The 17,558-nt window shown below is 40.3% G+C and overlaps 1 protein-coding gene across 6 annotated transcripts in view; it reads left to right on the top strand.

Annotated features, from left to right (window-relative positions):
• The window catches only part of SLC16A10 (solute carrier family 16 member 10), a 104,656-nt gene that overhangs the window by 52,497 nt on the left and 34,601 nt on the right, over positions 1 to 17,558 (top strand). For 5 of the 6 annotated variants that reach the window (XM_036316281.1, XM_036316284.1, XM_036316285.1 and 2 more), the window contains 2 exons: positions 10,704 to 10,848; positions 15,326 to 15,788. In XM_036316281.1, the coding sequence (XP_036172174.1) occupies positions 10,704 to 10,848; positions 15,326 to 15,788 (608 nt within the window). Of the gene's footprint in view, positions 1 to 3,915; positions 3,983 to 10,703; positions 10,849 to 15,325; positions 15,789 to 17,558 lie in introns of those variants that run through there. The other variant, XM_036316282.1, reaches the window with a different exon arrangement.

Below are 17,558 nucleotides of genomic sequence, written 5' to 3'. Positions count from 1 at the left end.
AACAACTATTAGAATATGCTCTCTACTTGACAAATAAAACCTTCACAACAACAAAATTAGGAAATATGTAAAGTTATGTGTTGTTGTTTTTTAAAGAATTTTTAAATGATTTCAGAGAAGAAGGGAGAGGGAGAGAGAGCGAGCCTCCCACTGGGAGACTGAGCCCCCAACCTGGGCATGATTCAATTCCCGCCATGACTTCCTGGTTCATAGGTTGATTCTCAACCACCGAACCACGCTGGCCAGGCTAAAGTTATGTTTTTTGTTTGTTTGTTTGTTTTTTGTTGTTTTTTTTTTTCATTTTCAAGAGCCTTTATTATTTCAGATACATTTTTTTAATTTTTATTTTTTATTATTAGTTAAGGTATTACAAATGTGTCCTCATCCCCCCCATTAACCCCCAACCTCCCCCCTCCCCCCCCCCCCCCCCGCCCCACACACTCATGCTCCCATCCCCCTGTTGTCCATGTCCATTGGTTTGGCTTATATACATGTATACAAGTCCTTCGGTTGATCTCTTCCCCTTACCCCCGCCCTCCCCTACTTTCCTTCTGGGGATTGATAGCCTGATCGCTGTTTCTCAGTCTTTGGGTCTGTCCCTTTTCATCAGTCTATGTTGTTCTCTATAATCCACAAATGAGTGAGATCATGTGGTATTTATCTTTCTCTGACTGGCTTATTTCACTTAGCATAATGCTCTCCAGTTCCATCCATGCTGTTGCAAAAGGCAAGAGTTCCTTTTTTTTTTTTTTTACCGCAGCATAGTATTCCATTGTGTATATGTACCACAGTTTTCTAATCCATTCATCTGCTGATGGGCACTTAGGCTGTTTCCAAATCTTAGCTATGGTGAATTGTGCTGCTATGAACATAGGGGTGCATATATCCTTTCTGATTGGCGTTTCTGGTTTCTTGGGATATATTCCTAGTAGTGGGATCACTGGGTCAAATGGGAGTTCCATTTTTAGTTTTTTGAGGAAGCTCCATACTGTTCTCCACAGTGGCTGCACCAGTCTGCATTCCCACCAGCAGTGCAGAAGAGTTCCTTTTTCTCCACATCCTCTCCAACACTTGTTGTTTGTTGATTTGTTGATGTAAAGTTATGTTTTAAAGAAACTGAGAATTAGCCCTGGCCAGGTAGCTCAATTAGTTGGAGTGTCATTCCTGGGCGTGTGCGGGAGGCAACCAAATCCATGTTTCTTCGCCTCACAAATCAATGTCTCTCTCTCTCTCTCTCTCTCTCTCTCTCTCTCTCTCTCTTTTTCTCTCTCTCTCTCTCTCTTTCCCCCTTTGTCCAAGAAAGGAGGGGCGTTTATCTGAGGTGTCCCTTGAGATAAACTTTAATCATGCAGGTATTTCGGACATTCAAAGTCGTTGCCAGTAAAAAGACTACTTTATGCAGGCAGGACTGTGGCAGGCAATTTCATCTGACCTTATCTATATATATAAAGAGGCAATATGCAAATTAGGCCAGGACGCTGTAATGGCCACAACCAGCTCAGGAGGAGGGGCCTGGCATGGGCCCAGAGTCTGAGAGAACAACAGACAGGGCGCCCGTGCCCGGCCCTGGAGCCAGAGAGAACAACCCGCAGGGGGGCTGGTTTCTATTCTGACCAAGGTCATGTACCTAGGTTGCAGGCTCCTCCCTGGCCGGGGCCCAGATTAGGGCTCATGCAGGAAGCAACCAATCAAAGTGTTCCTCTCACATTGATGTTTCTCTCTGTCTTTCCCTTTCTCATCCACACTCTCTAAAAGTCAATGGGAAAATATCCTCATGTGAGGATAAAAAAAAAAGAAAGAAAGAAATGTCATATCCTATGAAAGAGACATCTTAAAAATGCCTAAAGAAACTTGTCATTTTTTCATGGTGAAGGGACTGGAGTCCGTGTTGATGAAAACCCCTTGGCGGCTGCGGCTGCAGCAGCGGGGTGATGGGGCTGGTGCCTTCCCCTGATCAGCCCGGTTGCCTCCCGCAGAGGGAGGCCAGACTGCAGTTTAGGCCCGCTCCCCGTGGGAAGCGGGCCAAAGCTGTCAGTAGGACATCCCCTGAGGGCTCCCGGACTGTGAGAGGGGGCAGGCTGGGCTGAGGGGACCCCCCCAGTGCACAAATTTTGTGTACCGGGCCTCTAGTATTAGTGTAATTATTACTGCCGGATGAATTATACCACACAAATAGTTACAGTTGCAATTCACACAACAATTTATTCTCCTTTTATCATTGCAGTGGGCACAAAGCTTTATTAACACACAGCACACTGTTACTCACAAAATTCCTGGTGCTGTGGGTACAGGCTTAAAGGGAGCTCCCAAAATGTGGCTTCCTCTGGTGGCAGCAGCGGCACCTTCTCTGGCTGGCTGGTCAGGTCAGGAATGAAGTTTAGTTTCAGGGCAGCGTTGCCTTCAGAAATCTCTGTGCACAGCATGGATCAATCTGTGGCCCCACTGTTTGTCTGTCTTCTGGCACGGAGTGGAGCTGAGCGAAGTAGGGAAGGGGACTGCGTCCAAGCTGAAGGCAATCAGTGAAGATAACTTCTAGCGATCAGAGCCACCAGTGCAGCACAGGGATCAAAGCAATTAGCGACGACCAGGCATCCAATGATCAAGCAATGATCAACTGTTATGGTGTTCAGGGACCCTTTAAATAGCCTGTAGTACCCACGGCAGTCCATGGGGGAGTAGGGGGATTCTGGTAAACGAAATGCGTAACAAGATTTCAAGTTTAACATTAGTTCCAATGGCATATCAGTAAACAAACTTGTCAGCACTCAGTTTCACTCGGGATGGGGAGGAGTATTCGTCATCTGACATATGGTTATCAGGGCAAGTCACTCTAAGTCAGCAGTCTGAGTTCAAATCCTTATCAATGGAATACACATGCTTCAGGGCAGTGGGGAATGTGTCCTTAAAATCACACTTTAAGTTTCAGGACAGTTAACTCAAACCTTTTAAAACCTTTTAAATATTTTTTTGTCATTTAAACATTGCTATATTTTACTACAACACCCTTTCTCTCTCTCTAACATCAATTAAAGCATATCCTCTGGTGAGGATTAAAAAATAGAGTAATGTGAATTTTCTAATGCTGCCAAATGTTTCTCTCCATGTGCAATGGCTGTGATTACCATGCTAATTGGTGAGTGCCATCAGAACCATGAAGAGAACAGGAAGAAAAGCAAGAAAAGGAATACTCATCTCTACTTGGAAGTGAAACTTTATTATGCAAGAATCACTGCAGTCATGCCGTGTGACAGAAAGACTTGCTAAGTTAGTTTTTCTCTTCCCTGAGTGCTTCTGCGCTCAAGTCCTCTGCACATACTCGAGTCCTCTGTGGTGCCAGTTGGGAGTTTGGCAGTGGCACAGCCACAACTTCATGGCCTCTAGATGAGATCCCTTTGTTTTTAGGATGTAGGACAGCAGATGTGGCAATAGACTTCTTTGAGCCCCGAACAAGAGCACTGTGAGGCTCACGGTGTCTGTGCTGAGCCTCCACGTGTTCTGGGATAAGATTTGTTGTGAGAGTGTGCACCTGTGACCTGAGGGCTCACTCAGGGGGTCTCTAAGGGAGTGCTGCTGGTCACGGCACCCCATCTTTAGGCCTTGGCTGATCATCCATCTGGTTTTTCACTGTTACACTTTCAATAGATACCTGTTATTTGAATTTGATTTTGAGATTAAATAGAATGGCAGAGATAAATATCATTTGGTTAAGACAAATCTTTTGTGTGTGTGTGTGGTATAGCAAGAAGATCAAGATTTCTAGGACATAGAAGAACAGAGTAAAAGCTGACTGGTTTTGGTATTTTTTAAGCTATTTTTTTCTCAGTTATTCATCAACTCAGCTTGTCTTAATAAACTCTTTTATGTAAAAGCTGTTCTAGGGCCAATGTGAGTGAGAGGCTTGGCTTGCAACCCAGCCTGAAAATAAAGTTGATGGCTTATGTTGGCAGTTTAAATGTTATCTCTTCATTTTCTGCTATTCATGGTAAGTAACTCCCTGGCAGAATTACTTGTTGCCAGGAATGCTGATCTGAGAGTCTTTGTTTAGTTAGCCCTTAGGATGGAGATAGAAATCTACCTGTTAGGTGGAAACTGATTTGTGCAGGTTGATGTTTCCTGGGACATCGGGGCTTGTTTGAACAGAGCAGTTTTAGGAGGAGGTGCTCCAGGTGTCTCCAGATGTGCTGTAGTTGTTCACAGACATTGGCTGCTCTTGGTGGGTAGTATGTAGTGGTTGAAACTCGGCCTCCAGACTGCCTGGCTTCCCTTCCTCCACTGTGTATCTTTGTGGCCTTGGGCAAGTTGTGTAACCATTCTTTGCCTCAGTTTCCTCCTCTGTAATGATAATAAGAGTACTTCAATCAGGGTTGTTTAAGGATTAAAATAGTAATGCATACAAAGCACTTAAGCAGTGCCTGGCACATAGGAAGCGCCTAATAAATGTTACTTAGCGCAAAACTCTGTAGGAAATATATACAGAGTTCTGTGCTGGGCTACAGAAGGGGCTCTGGTTTGAAATTAACCAGAAATGTTACCTGGGAGTTTTCCTAGACTAAATTACTTGTACTCAAATAAACCCCTTCGAATGGAGTAGGCCAAGCATGTCAAACTCGTGGCCCGCAGGCCACATGCGGCCCACAACAAATATTTTTGTGGCCCAGCCAATATAACAGTATGTAAAAAGCATTTTAATAAAAATTTCATAACTTAATTTTTACTATATCCTATTATACATAACCTCTCTATATATAAAAGGCTAATATACTAAGTGTCCTACTGTCTGACTTGTCACTATGACATGCACTGACCACCAGGGAGCAGACACTCAAAACACAGGAGCTGCTGTGACGGGCACTGGCAGGAATGGTGCTGTGGACCTGGTGCCCACAAAGCAACACTTGGCTTTCCCCAAGTGGGGCACAGGCCCTGCCACAACCCTGGAGCCACAGCCCACCAAACCGCAGCCGCTGCCAAGACCCCATGGTGCAAAATGCGGCCCACAGCCAAGCCCAGCCTGGAAACAGTGGCTGAGGAGGCTGGGTAATGACGTCACGTAGCAACACCCGGCTTCCTCTCCCTAGTGATGACTAGCCTCCTTGGAGTTTCTTCAGTCCAGGAACACGACTTGCTTTATAGCCAGGTGGAAACATTTACACTTTAACCAAATGTCTGTGAAGCATTTTCCCATGCCTCATCTCATTAGAACCTCCCAGAAGTCCTGGAGTAGGTGGATAGGAGACTTGGTGGAATTCTATTTTCTTTTCATTAGCTGGAAAATGGAGATTTAGAAAGTTTAGAAACTTGACCTGACTGAAAAGAAGTAAGAAATGGTGGACCTTGAAAATGACTTCAGGTTTTCTCACTGCGCAGAATATAGTCAAACACTGCTGCAGTTAAATATTTTACCCTTTGTTCTCCCTGCGTGATCTACAATAATAATCTGTTTAATGTTGATTGATATATACTGCTGTGTTGCTGACAATTACCTGAAAGAGAAGTTGGGGTGCTTCACTGGGTTGGAAAAAGTTTAGCTACATCAGAAAGCAGGTCTAATCAAGCAGGTTTAGTCTATATCTATAAAAGGCTAAGTTGACGTGTGCGATACATATTAAGCTCTCGCTGGTGCCAATCGCACGTGTGTGTTTCAATCTGTCATTGTCGATCATGAATTTGGTTGACACTTTTATTATGGAGAAAGGGAGAATACTGATATTAAAATATTTCTTCTAATTAATTTCCTTTCAATGTGCACAAATCCGTACACCAGGCCACTAGTTATTAATAACAAACTACAACGTTCACTAATGACTGATTACTATAATCGTATTGCATTCATTTGCCTTATGCACAGGCGCACCATTTCTCTCCACTAATCCTAGCAGCAAATATTTTAGCAGCTGATTGCCACATCATTAGTCTTGTACTGACTTGTTTGGTGTGTGCCTCAGGAAATATTTTGCTTTCGGAGAACAAGAAAAATAGGTTTATTTGTGTTACACTTATTAATTTGTGCAGTTATTCAGTGTCTGGTAAGTTAATGTTCAAGAAAAAATATTTTTATTAAAATGTTCTATAATTTTGTGTTAACAATTATTTATTTCAGCCCTTTGTATTCAGCATGTCTCTATTGAAATAAACCTACATTTCTATGAAAATCGAAGCTTTTGTTTTTTCATGTGGCCCACATAAACTTAAACCTTGTTTGTTTGGCCCGTGTTAGCCTTTGAGTTTGACATGCTTGGAGTACACAGTTCTTTCTCTCCTCTTGACGGGAATGGGGATAGTATAAGCTGTCCAGAGTGACCTTTAATACTCTAAGCTCTGTGAGGTATTAATGTTCCTTTTTACTTTTTAAATAACACGTGCTGCTATTAAGTATTAAATGGCAACATAAAGCTTTATGATTTAAATTACTTTTAAATTCTTCAAGATCTCACAAAAGGACTTTTTTGAAATACATGTCTTTCTCCACTTAGGCTGGCTTGATGTTTGCCTTCTTTGGCAGAAATGATACTGCTTGGCGAAGCCGCCTGTTCATAGTCAGGACCCTTTTTCTCTAGTTTGCTCTGTAGCAATTACTTTAACCCTCCATTTCCCCTTCACATTGCAGATATTTTCATTGTAAAGGAAGGATAGTTGTCTTTATGTTTTCAGGACTGGATGTTCTGGCTAGGTTCATTAAAATAGATTTCTAGCTCAGGCAAAACTAGTTATAAGCTTAAGACTGCTTTTTTCTTTCTTTGTTTAAAAAAATATTTTTATTGACTTCAGAGAGAAAAGGAGAGGGAGAGAGAGATAGAAGCATCAATGATGAGAGAGAATCATTAATCCGCTGCCTCTTGCATGCCCCCTGCTGGGGATTGAGCTCACAAACCAGGCATGTGCCCTGAATGGGAATAGAACCATGACCTCCTGGTTCATAGTTGATGCTCAACTACAGCCAGGCTGTTTCTAGTTTTTTACTGTTGCAAACAGCACTTCAGTGAACATTCTTATTCATGTCTCCTGTGCACATGTGTGAAGTTTCTCTGTAGTACATTCCTGGAAGTAGAAGTGGTAGAATGTGAAGTTTGCACATCTTTGGCTTTTCCTAGATGTTACCAAATTGCTGTTCACGATGGTTATTTCAGATTATGTGGTATGCATACGAGTTTCCATTTCTCCATAACCTCACTAAAATTTGTTATGGTCAGACTTCTTAATTTTTGCCAAATTATGGTGATTTATTCTTTTAATTTGCTTTTTTCTGATGACTAACGAGCACCTTTGTAAATGTCAGTTGGCCATTGGTTTTTCTCTTCTGTCTCTTTCCTCCCAACTCTTTTGCCCATGTTTCTGTTGGGTTGTCTTTTCCTTCTTGATTTATAGGCTCTCTTTATAAATGCAAGCTGGTAATAATTTGCTAGTTCTATGCACTGCAATGATCTCCTTTTCTATGGATCATCTCTTTTTGCCTTGGTCCTAGGGCAGTGATGGCAAACCTTTTGAGCTTGGCGTGTCAGCATTTTGAAAAACCCTAACTTAACTCTGGTGCCGTGTCACATACAGAAATTTTTTGATATTTGCAACCATAGTAAAACAAAGACTTATATTTCTGATATTTATTTTATATATTTAAGTGCCATTTAACAAAGAAAAATCAACCAAAAAAATGAGTTCGTGTGTCACTTCTGACATGCATGTCATAGGTTCGCCATCACTGTCCTATGGTCTTCTGAGGCATAGAAGTTGTAAATTTTAATGAGGTTAGATCTCATCCATATTTTCCTTCATGGTTTTTACTTATGTCTTGAAAAACTTTTTCTATCATGAGATCAAGGTCAAGATATTCTTTATTTTAAGATCCATTTTTTCACATTTAGCTTTGTAATCTGTAATCTGGAGCAAAAAATTTTCTTCATCAGCCCGGCTGGCGTGGCTCAGGGGTTGAGCATTGACCTATGAACCAGGAGGTCACAGTTCGATTCCCAGTCAGGGCACATGCCCGGGTTGTGGGCTTCATCCCCAGTGTGGGGCATGTAGGAGGCAGCAGATCAATGATTCTCTCTCATCATTGATTTTTCTATCTCTTTCTCCCTTTCCTTCCTCTCTGAAATCAATAAAAAAATTTTTTCATCATCTATTGAATGTTTTATTTCAATGTCTATTTTTTTCATATCTAGGATTTCTAATGAATACTCTTTTTTTATGCACTTACCCTTGATTTCTTTTTTTTTTTTTTTTTTTGCTTATTTGTTTCATAATTTCTTGTTCTATTTTTAAATAAAAATTTATTTCATTTATTTCTCTGAACATTCTAAACATACTCATTTTGGTATGGTAGTCAGGCTGGTCTATGGAATTAGTTTCATATGAAATGACTGCATTTGCTAATGGGTGATTTTGTTGGTTGTCTGACTTAACATTGGATTGGCTTCAATTTTTGGAATTTACAGGATCATTCTGAGTGGCAGGTGTATTTTGTTTGTTTGATACTCTCCTTCCTCACCCTCCCTACCTAACGGTTTGCACTTTCTTCTACTTGACTCCTTGAATTCCAAGTTTAGAACCAGGCCTATTAAGTTTCATGCTTCATGTTAACACTGAAAAGCTCAGATTCAGCAAGAGAACCAGTGGGCACCTTGTTTTCAGGACCAGGCCATGAAGCTGAGTCTGTTTCCCCACCTTCCCCGAGAGGCTCGCAGTGTTCTAAATCTGAAATCGGCAGAGCAGTAATTGAGTTTCCATGCAACTCTCTCCCACCTCCAGTCTCCTTTCACAGGGTGTTGGGGATTTTAGCTCTGGCCCCAGTTAATCAGCTTGGCTCTCTTCTGGCTCACAGGAAACACTTTTAGTCCTTTTTCAATTGCTAAGCCTGCTTCCAGACCTGGACCCCAGAACTCAGGCCCCACTTATCCCATCCCATTTTGCAGCTATTCTGTAGCTCATGACTAGGTCTTTATTGTGTTTTTAAAAAATAACTCTTAAGCCCTAACCGGTTTGGCTCAGTGGATAGAGCATCGGCCTGTGGACTGAAAGGTCCCAGATTTGATTCTAGTCAAGGGCATGTACCTTGGTTGCGGGCACATCCCCAGTAGGAGGTGGGCAGGAGGCAGCTTATCGATGCTTCTCTCTCATCGATGTTTCTAACTCTCTATCCCTCTCCCTTCCTCTCTGTAAAAAATCAATAAAATATATTTTTTTAAAAATAACTCTTAACTGTATTGCTACTTTGTGTTTGGAACAGCAGACATGCATGGAAGTGTGAATTCACTGTGTCATCTTGAGTGATATCAACATCAGCCCGGCTGGTGTGGCTCAGTGTTTGAGCATTGACCTATGAGCCAGGAGGTTATTGGTTCAATTCCCAGTCAGGGCACATGTCTGGGTTGCGGGTTCCATTCCCAGTTCGGGGTGGGCAAGAGGCAGCCGATTCATCAATGATTCTCTGTCATCATTGATGTTTCCATCCCTCTCTCCCTCTCCCTTTTTCTCTCTGAAATAAATTTTAAAAATATTATATATATGCCATGGTGGGTACATGCTTGCCTGTGGGTACTCATGGTGGATGTTTTTTAATGAAGGACTCTTGGGTATATCTTCTTATTCCTGTTTACACCTTGAATGTTTAGTTTGGATCCCACTAAAGTTGCATAACCTTGGCAAGTTGCTTTTTTAACATCTCTAATCTTTTCCCCCATATTTCAGATGAGAGGATAATATACCTTGCAGGGCTGCCTAAAGATCTAGGACAGTTCTGTGCAGGTCCTTCCCATGGATTAGAAGGCATTCCAGAGAGATTAGTTCTCTCCTGCTCTGTCCCCACCCAACCCTCATCAGTGATTAATGATCTCCCTGGCAGAGCAAACAATTTTCTGCAGTTGTTGGATATTGAGTTCTATATGTGTTAATAGGTTAAGATGATTGATAGTGTCATCCAGACTTGTATATTTTATTGATTTTGGGGGAGGGGGCGTGTCTTCTGGTTCTATTAATTACTGAGAGAGATGTGCTAAAATATACAACTACAATTGTGGATTTGTCTAGTTCCCCCTGTGGTTCTCTGTTTTATTTTGTGTGTTTGCTTTTTATGACATTATTTTTTGTTGCTGTCGAAATCTTCCATATAGATTCATTTCTTGTTTTATCAGCATTATTGAGGTATAATTGACGTAATAAACTGTTTAGCATTTTTAAGGTATGTATGTAATTTGGTGAGTTTTGTCATATGTATATACTAGTAAGCCAGTGAAACCACTACTACAGTGAAGATAATGAACATACCATTACCCTTAAAAGTTTCTTTGTGCCAGTTGGTAATTCCTTCCTCCAGCTTCCTCCTCCCTTCTCCCTCCCCACTGCTCCCAACCAGATAAACACTGATATACTTCTGGCACTATAAATTAATTTGTATTTTTTAGAATTTTACATAAATGGAATCATACTTTATAGACTCCTTTGTGGTCTGACTTCTTTCACTTAGCATGATTATTTTGGTTTTCATTCATGTTGCTGTATTTATCAATAGTTCACTCTTATTTATTGCTGAGTAGTATTCTATTATATGAATACAGCATAATTTGTTTATCTAGTCACTTAATTCTGGACATTTGGATTCTTTCCAGTTTTTGACTGTTATTTTCCTAATATGTATTATAACTTGTGGAATAAGTGCAAATGTAATTTACCGTGTCGTAATGTCCCTTTATTTTTCTCTCTCTTTACAGCATGGGTAAGTTCTCTCTCCATGGGGATGATTTTCTTTTGCTGCCCAATAGTCAGCATCTTCACAGACATATTTGGTTGTCGGCAAACAGCTGTTGTGGGTGCTGCTATTGGATTCGTTGGACTCATGTCCAGTTCTTTTGTAAGGTAAGGACTTGGTTTCTTCATGTTGCTTTTTGAGAACTGTTAGGTACCTTAAAATTTTCCTTTCAGAAACTTTGCTGTTTACAAGAAAACATCTTCCTTTTTGTTGCTTAAACTGTACGCAATATGACTTGCTCATTGTTATCCATCGCAGCAAATCAGAGCTTGCAAAATTGAGTGTTTTTGCTTATAGTGCCTCACAGTTAGACATTGTTCAGGATTTACCGGTGTATGTTCCCTGGAGCAAGAAAAATGTTTCCCCTTTAGTTTTTTTCTAATCACATAACACTCCTAAAAGAACTCATACAATGAGTTGTCTAAAGCAATAGCATTAGTTGAAGGTCAGCTCAGTCTGAGGCCTGAAGGGTATAATAAGTGGTGTGTTGAAGCAGTTGTTCATAGGCTTGATATGAGATGTTTTTATTAATGAAAAGAACTTGGTTATTTATTTCAACCCAGGTAGAGAATTCCTGTGTGCATTTTTTTTTTTAAAAAAGAACACACTAAAATTTAAAAAGATTATGGCAAAATGAAGTGGTCAAATGCAGCTTAAAAGAAAAAAAAATATCAGTACATTTTGCCTGTGTCTGTTAAAGATGTAGTTCATACAGATGAAGAGGAACTAACTGCGAAGAGCTAATGGGCATATTACTGTATGGAGCACTTCTCCCTCCAGGTCCAGCTCTACTAGTCAATCCCGTTGCATTGTCAGAACAATCCCTGGTTAAAGAAACACTGGCTTAATATATTGCTCTAGCTAACAGGTGATTAACAAGAAAACCTCTTAAAATGATTTCCGTCTTATGTCTACTTTAGTGGTTTAATCCTAATTTGTTGCCTCTTTCCCTTACCTAGCTATCTTCATGCACTAGTTGAAAAACATTATTGAATCATTAGAAAAAACACACACACTTACATTTGTTGCCCTGATGGTTTTTAAATATTCTGGATTTAATCAACAGAATCCTTGGTTTACTAATTTTACCCCCACCCACCTTACCTATACCCCTTCCTCATCTCTAAAATGAGCCTCTTTCTTTCACCTAACTTAGAAAAGAAAATTTTTTTTAGAGAATGGGAGCGGGGGAGATAGATAATGAAATATTGATGTGAGAGAGACACGTCAATTGGTTGCCTCCTATATGCTCCCCGACCAGGTCTGGGGATCAAAGCTTCCAACTGAGGTATGTGGCCTTGACCAGAATCAAACCCGGGACCCTTCAGACCTCAGGCCGATACTATTCACTAAGCCAAACCAGCTAGGGCTAGAAATTTTATTTGGATTCTAAACAATTATTTTTATGCCTTGATAGAAAATATATATGCCATCTTTATAGTGCCCTTTATGATTTTTTCCCTTCTAAAGTTGTCTTTTAAAGAAACAAAACAATTTTGTTTGAAATAAGATTCTGCTTAGGTAATTATTTTCACTTTTTTTGTTTTTAAAGGAAGTTCTAACTTTTTTTTTTTAATAGAGGGAGAAAGGGAGAGATAGAAACATAGATGTGAGAGAGATACATCGATCTGTTGCCTCCCTAACTCAGGCTCAAACCCACAAGCTAGGTATGTGCCCTCACCGGGAATTGAACCCATGACCTTCCTCCAGTGCATGAATGACATTCCAACCAACCGAGCCACACCAGCCAGGGATAATTTGAGTTCTTGTTTTTTAGCAATAATACAATATTGTGCTATTACCAACTTGTCAGATACCTGTTTTGATCTGGAAACTTCCAGGTACCCATTGCCCGTATATGTGGCCAAAGCACTTGAGTATATTAACAATCAGGCTTTGGTGGAGAGATGACCAGCCGGTAGAAAACCCATGTAATTTATTACCTTATTTGGTAGACAAAAAACATATATACAAACCTACTTACAGCAAGCAATGCTTTTCAAACTTTTGATGACTGAGAAGTAAAAATTATGGAATGTGTTTTACATTGAGACTCAACAAAATGTCTTGAAACCATATTTGCTACATGTAATGTTCTCATATTTTCCACTCAGTTCCACTGGTCAAAAGATACCAAACTCTTATTTATTTAAAAATTAATAAATAATTTAATAAAATTTTTTTAAATTTTTTGTTTTTGTTTTTTCATTTCAGAGAGAGGAAGGGAGAGGGAGAGAGAGATAGAAACATCAATGATGAGAGAGAATCATTGTTCAGCTGCCTCCTGCATGCCCCACACTGGGGAGCAAGTCTATAACCCAGGCATGTGCCCTGACCTGGAATCAAACCATGACCTCCTGGTTCATGGGTCAACGCTCAACCACTGAGCCACACCAGCCTGGCAGAACACACCGCGCTTTTAGAGCAACACGCAGGAGCAAGGGGAAATGCGGTGTAAGTTCCGAGTGTTGAACAGTGGACCCGCTTTTCCTGGAGTTCAAATTCTACCTTCTTAGGAAAACCTTCTCCAGCAATCCCAGGGCACGTCAGTGTCCCTTCTCTGAGTCCTTTTTACACACAGGACTGGCATCTTACTGACTTCCACTGCACTTACTCAGATGTCAAACTTTCAACAATTTGACCGATTTGTTACTGAGGTGAAAATTTAGAAGTAAATGTAAAGGACGCAGTGGCAGTGAAAATGCCATCACAAAGCTTATGTACTTGACTTTGTGGGAGAGATAGGAAGTATTTAGTATTTAAAATGGTGTCCAAAAGAATGTTTTCAGTTTATATCCGTGGCTCCCTGGTCTTCTAGCTGACAGCTCTACAGTACTGTGGTATAATCATATAGCAATTGATGTTCATGATGATACTGTGTTGTTCAATACCATTTTTTTAAAATTTAAATTCTTTATTGTTTTTCTTGTTTGTTTTGTTAAAGAATTATGAATTTATTAGGTCATCTGGAAAATAGATGGCGCCAGCCAATTCGTTATTGTTGAAAGTATTACATAATTCTCCTTTTCCCCCATTGTCCTCTCCCACCCCCCAGCACAGGCCCTCACCCCCCTGCTGTCTGTGTCTATTGATTATGCGTATATGCATGCATACAAGTCCTTTGGTTGATCTCTTACCACCACTCCTTCAGCCTCCCCTGGTGAATACCATTTTTAATATTCACCTTGAAGAAAGCAGAGAAATGTATAATAGATTTAGATCCTTCCTTTAAAATTAAATAAAAATAAAATTATAAATAAAAAAATAAAGTAGTGCCTTAAGAAGTAAGTTGCAGTTATCTGGAAAACTATTTCTGTGGAAAAATTGATGCAGAATAAATGAAATATTATGTATATTTTGTTCTGTAGTATATGGGATAGATATCTTGTTTTACTAAGCAGACTATGAGTAGGGCAACCACATTTTAAATATTGTTTTTCACCAAGTACCTGGAACATAGTAGCGCTGAATATATGTTTATTGAATAAAGAGTGGAGATAAAGTAATGGATGATCAGGGTGAGGTCAAGTTAATCTGGGAGTGACTCTGGAACCTGATTAAAAGATGGTGCTAGTTGTGGATTAATAGAGGGAAAAGGGCATCTGAGAGGTTTGCAAACATGCTTAATTTTTATCAGATTCTAGAGTTCCTGTGCCTACCTCAGCATATTGCTAGACTAGTAGTGTCCAAAATTTAATTATTAACCAACTTTATCTTAATTTCTATTAAATAGTTTGCCTTTATTATTTGATAAATAGCCTTTTGAATTGGACATGTCAAAGGAAAACATATTGTTTTCTTTTTCTCCTTACTTGTTTTAAAGAATTTAATGATATGCTCCTTTGTTTTTATAAGAGATATATAATTAAGTTTCTTGGTTAAACTATAAAATTCTGAATCCTTTATTATTTCTTTGAGATGTATGTGGCCTTAAAGCTTACAAACTGGGAATATGCTTCATTTGATCTTTCTGCAATGAGAATATGACTTCTTGCTATCTTGCATAACACCGAGAACAGTGCAGTACAGGGCGAAGGTTGGTCTGCAGCCCTTAGGCCAGCAAAAATGAGACACAACTGCTCTTCTGTGCAGATGTTCCTGACATAACCTTGGGGAGGAAATATAAAATACAGCCTTTTCCTTTGTGCCCGGGAAAACTCCATAGAATAATGAATTTTCATAGTTAAAACATTTATTGAGACTAAGTTGTGTTTGTGTTAGTTTTAACAGTCGGTTTCACTGAGGCCCGTCCTGTATGAGGGCGGAAAGCACACAGCTTTTACCCAGTGCTGCAGGATTCACGGGAAATCCATGGGAAGAGAAGGAGAACAAAATCACCGATGACCTTAGCGGTCATTTTTCACATACTTGAGGCATTTATATTATCCATTCAGATTAAGTTAAAATATGTTTAGTGCTACATTCGTGGTTTACTAAGTGTTTCACCTGTCTGTCTTTAGTTACATTTTATTTGTAGAAAATACACCGATTCACTAAAACCCACTTGCTTGCTAAGGTTTTGTTCTACCAAGCACGGGATAAAAATAATGAAAGCTGCTTTCCATGTTTTTCGTCTTCACACAGTTCCATCGAACCTCTGTACCTCACCTACGGAATCATATTTGCCAGTGGCTGCTCCTTTGCGTACCAGCCTTCCTTGGTCATTTTGGGACACTATTTCAAGAAGCGCCTCGGACTGGTGAATGGCATTGTCACCGCGGGCAGCAGTCTCTTCACAATTTTGCTGCCTCTCCTTTTAAGGGTTCTGACCGAAAACTTGGACCTCTTTTACACGCTGAGAATCCTCTGCGTCTTCATGTTCGTGCTCTTTCTGGCTGGCTTTACTTACCGACCCCTTGCGCCCAGTGTCAGAGCGAAAGAGAGTGGAGTCAAAGGAGGCAACAGATCCTCCCTCTTTTCCAAGAGAAAGTTCAGTCCTCCCAGGAAAATTGTCAATTTCGCCATCTTCAAGGTGACAGCCTACGCAGTGTGGGCCGTTGGAATCCCGCTCGCGCTTTTGGGGTACTTCGTGCCTTACGTTCACTTGGTGAGTGTGCTTCCTTGGCTTTGCTGGTAACCGATCTTATTTCACACAGGAAAACCTAGAAGAGCAAAACAGATCAGGTTGAAGTTGGCCTCAAAATCTCTGGTGATCACAATTCAGGTCTTTTAAGACAACAGAGCTATCAGATCATTAAAAGAGGGGACATGTGTAATGGTGCGCTTTGATATTTTAAACATCGCTAAACCTACACAAACAAGAACAACTTCAAAACTTGATGGGTCACTGTTGCTTCAAGTGGCTTGCAGATCATAATCAGGGGCAAAGATGGTGCAGTGGTTTTTGCCAGCTAATCAATAAACTCTTTTTGAAACAGGGTGTGGAAATTAGGTAGATAGGAAAAGCCAGTGGCCTTGACACAAAGAAGCCTGACATTTCACTTGTGGGATACTTCTGGGATTGATTACTTAAGAAATGTTAGCAAGTTCCCAATGAGAGGAGAGGGAAGGGTTTCATAGGAAATTAGGATTTCAAGTGCTCCAGCAATTTATATTGCTTATCTCTATTTCTACTGAACCAAGAATAAGCAGTGTCTAAAATATTTGCCCCTGGCAGATTTTGCTCTAAGATGCTTATTATGTGTTTTTCCTTCTTTTCTTACTGTTGTGGCTGAAAGTGTATTTACAGGTCAACATACCTGATAAACAAAAATGATACTAAGATAAATTTTTCTTTTGTATGCATACTATGTGTGTGAACCGGAATCCTATCCAGTTTTTAGTCTACTTTTGGACATTCGTGCGATTTTTCTTTAAAGTTTTAGTGATAGTTTGTAACATAGGTCAAAAAATTACTGGGCACAATGGGTCAGCTGGTAAATTATATTCAACACTGTGGGTTCCTATGCCCAGTTCATAGGAATTAGGTTAAGGAAACATGAAGAGAGATGGCAGGAACGTCTTGGATCCAAGAATACTTTTATTTCTCATTTCCCCTTATTCTTTTTTTGCCAGAGGTGTTGGGGAAGCATCTGGGATGACCACAGGGGAGACAAGAAGAACTAGTTTTAATACTGTGACCACTTGGCATTTTTTAGTGACTGAGGTACTGGGTAAAATGAGCCAGTATGTGACCCCTGTCACATATGCAGTATGTGGCTACATCTTGATCTAATGATCCATTGCACACTTTTCAGGAAGGCATATCCGAACCATTGGAAACTATATTTTTGCTGTTGGACTACAGATCCATTGTGGAAGGATCAGCTTTACCACCTTCCTCTTCCATGGCTTCTCTTATTAAAATAACATTTGTTATATTCTTTTTCAAAGATGAGTAGAGTTTTTTTAAATAATTCTCTTTGGTACTATAAGGTGAACACACGCAGAGAAATCAGTCTCCCAGCTTTGCTATGCCAAACATTTATCAAAGCACAAGTAGCGGGTGATTGTCTAGTTATTTCTGTAATAACTAGATTACAAAAATATTTTGTAAATTAATTTAACTTATACTATTTCATTTGATCACAAGAAATCTGTGGCAGAATAAATAATATTAGCCTATTTTTGTGACTGGAAAACAGTCCCATTGTTAACAAAGATGTTGCCGTTCTCTCCCTCCCTGGAGCACTCCTACATCTTTCCCGTTCCCCTCGCCTTCTCCCACAGGCACAGATCTCCTAACCTCTAAGGGACCCCAGGAGACTTGCAACCAGGGGAGCAGTGGGCAGCGACCGCTCCTTCCGGGCTTACCCCCTGAACCTGTCTCCAAGGCCCCCTTTCTTTCCGACTTCTCAGTGAGCCAAAGCAGCTCACC

The sequence above is a fragment of the Myotis myotis genome, unplaced genomic scaffold, assembly GCF_014108235.1.
Source record: "Myotis myotis isolate mMyoMyo1 unplaced genomic scaffold, mMyoMyo1.p scaffold_m19_p_7, whole genome shotgun sequence".
Taxonomy (NCBI): Eukaryota; Metazoa; Chordata; class Mammalia; order Chiroptera; family Vespertilionidae; genus Myotis; species Myotis myotis.
Note: the sequence above shows the minus strand (reverse complement) of the source record. Positions and strands in the feature narration are given on the sequence as shown.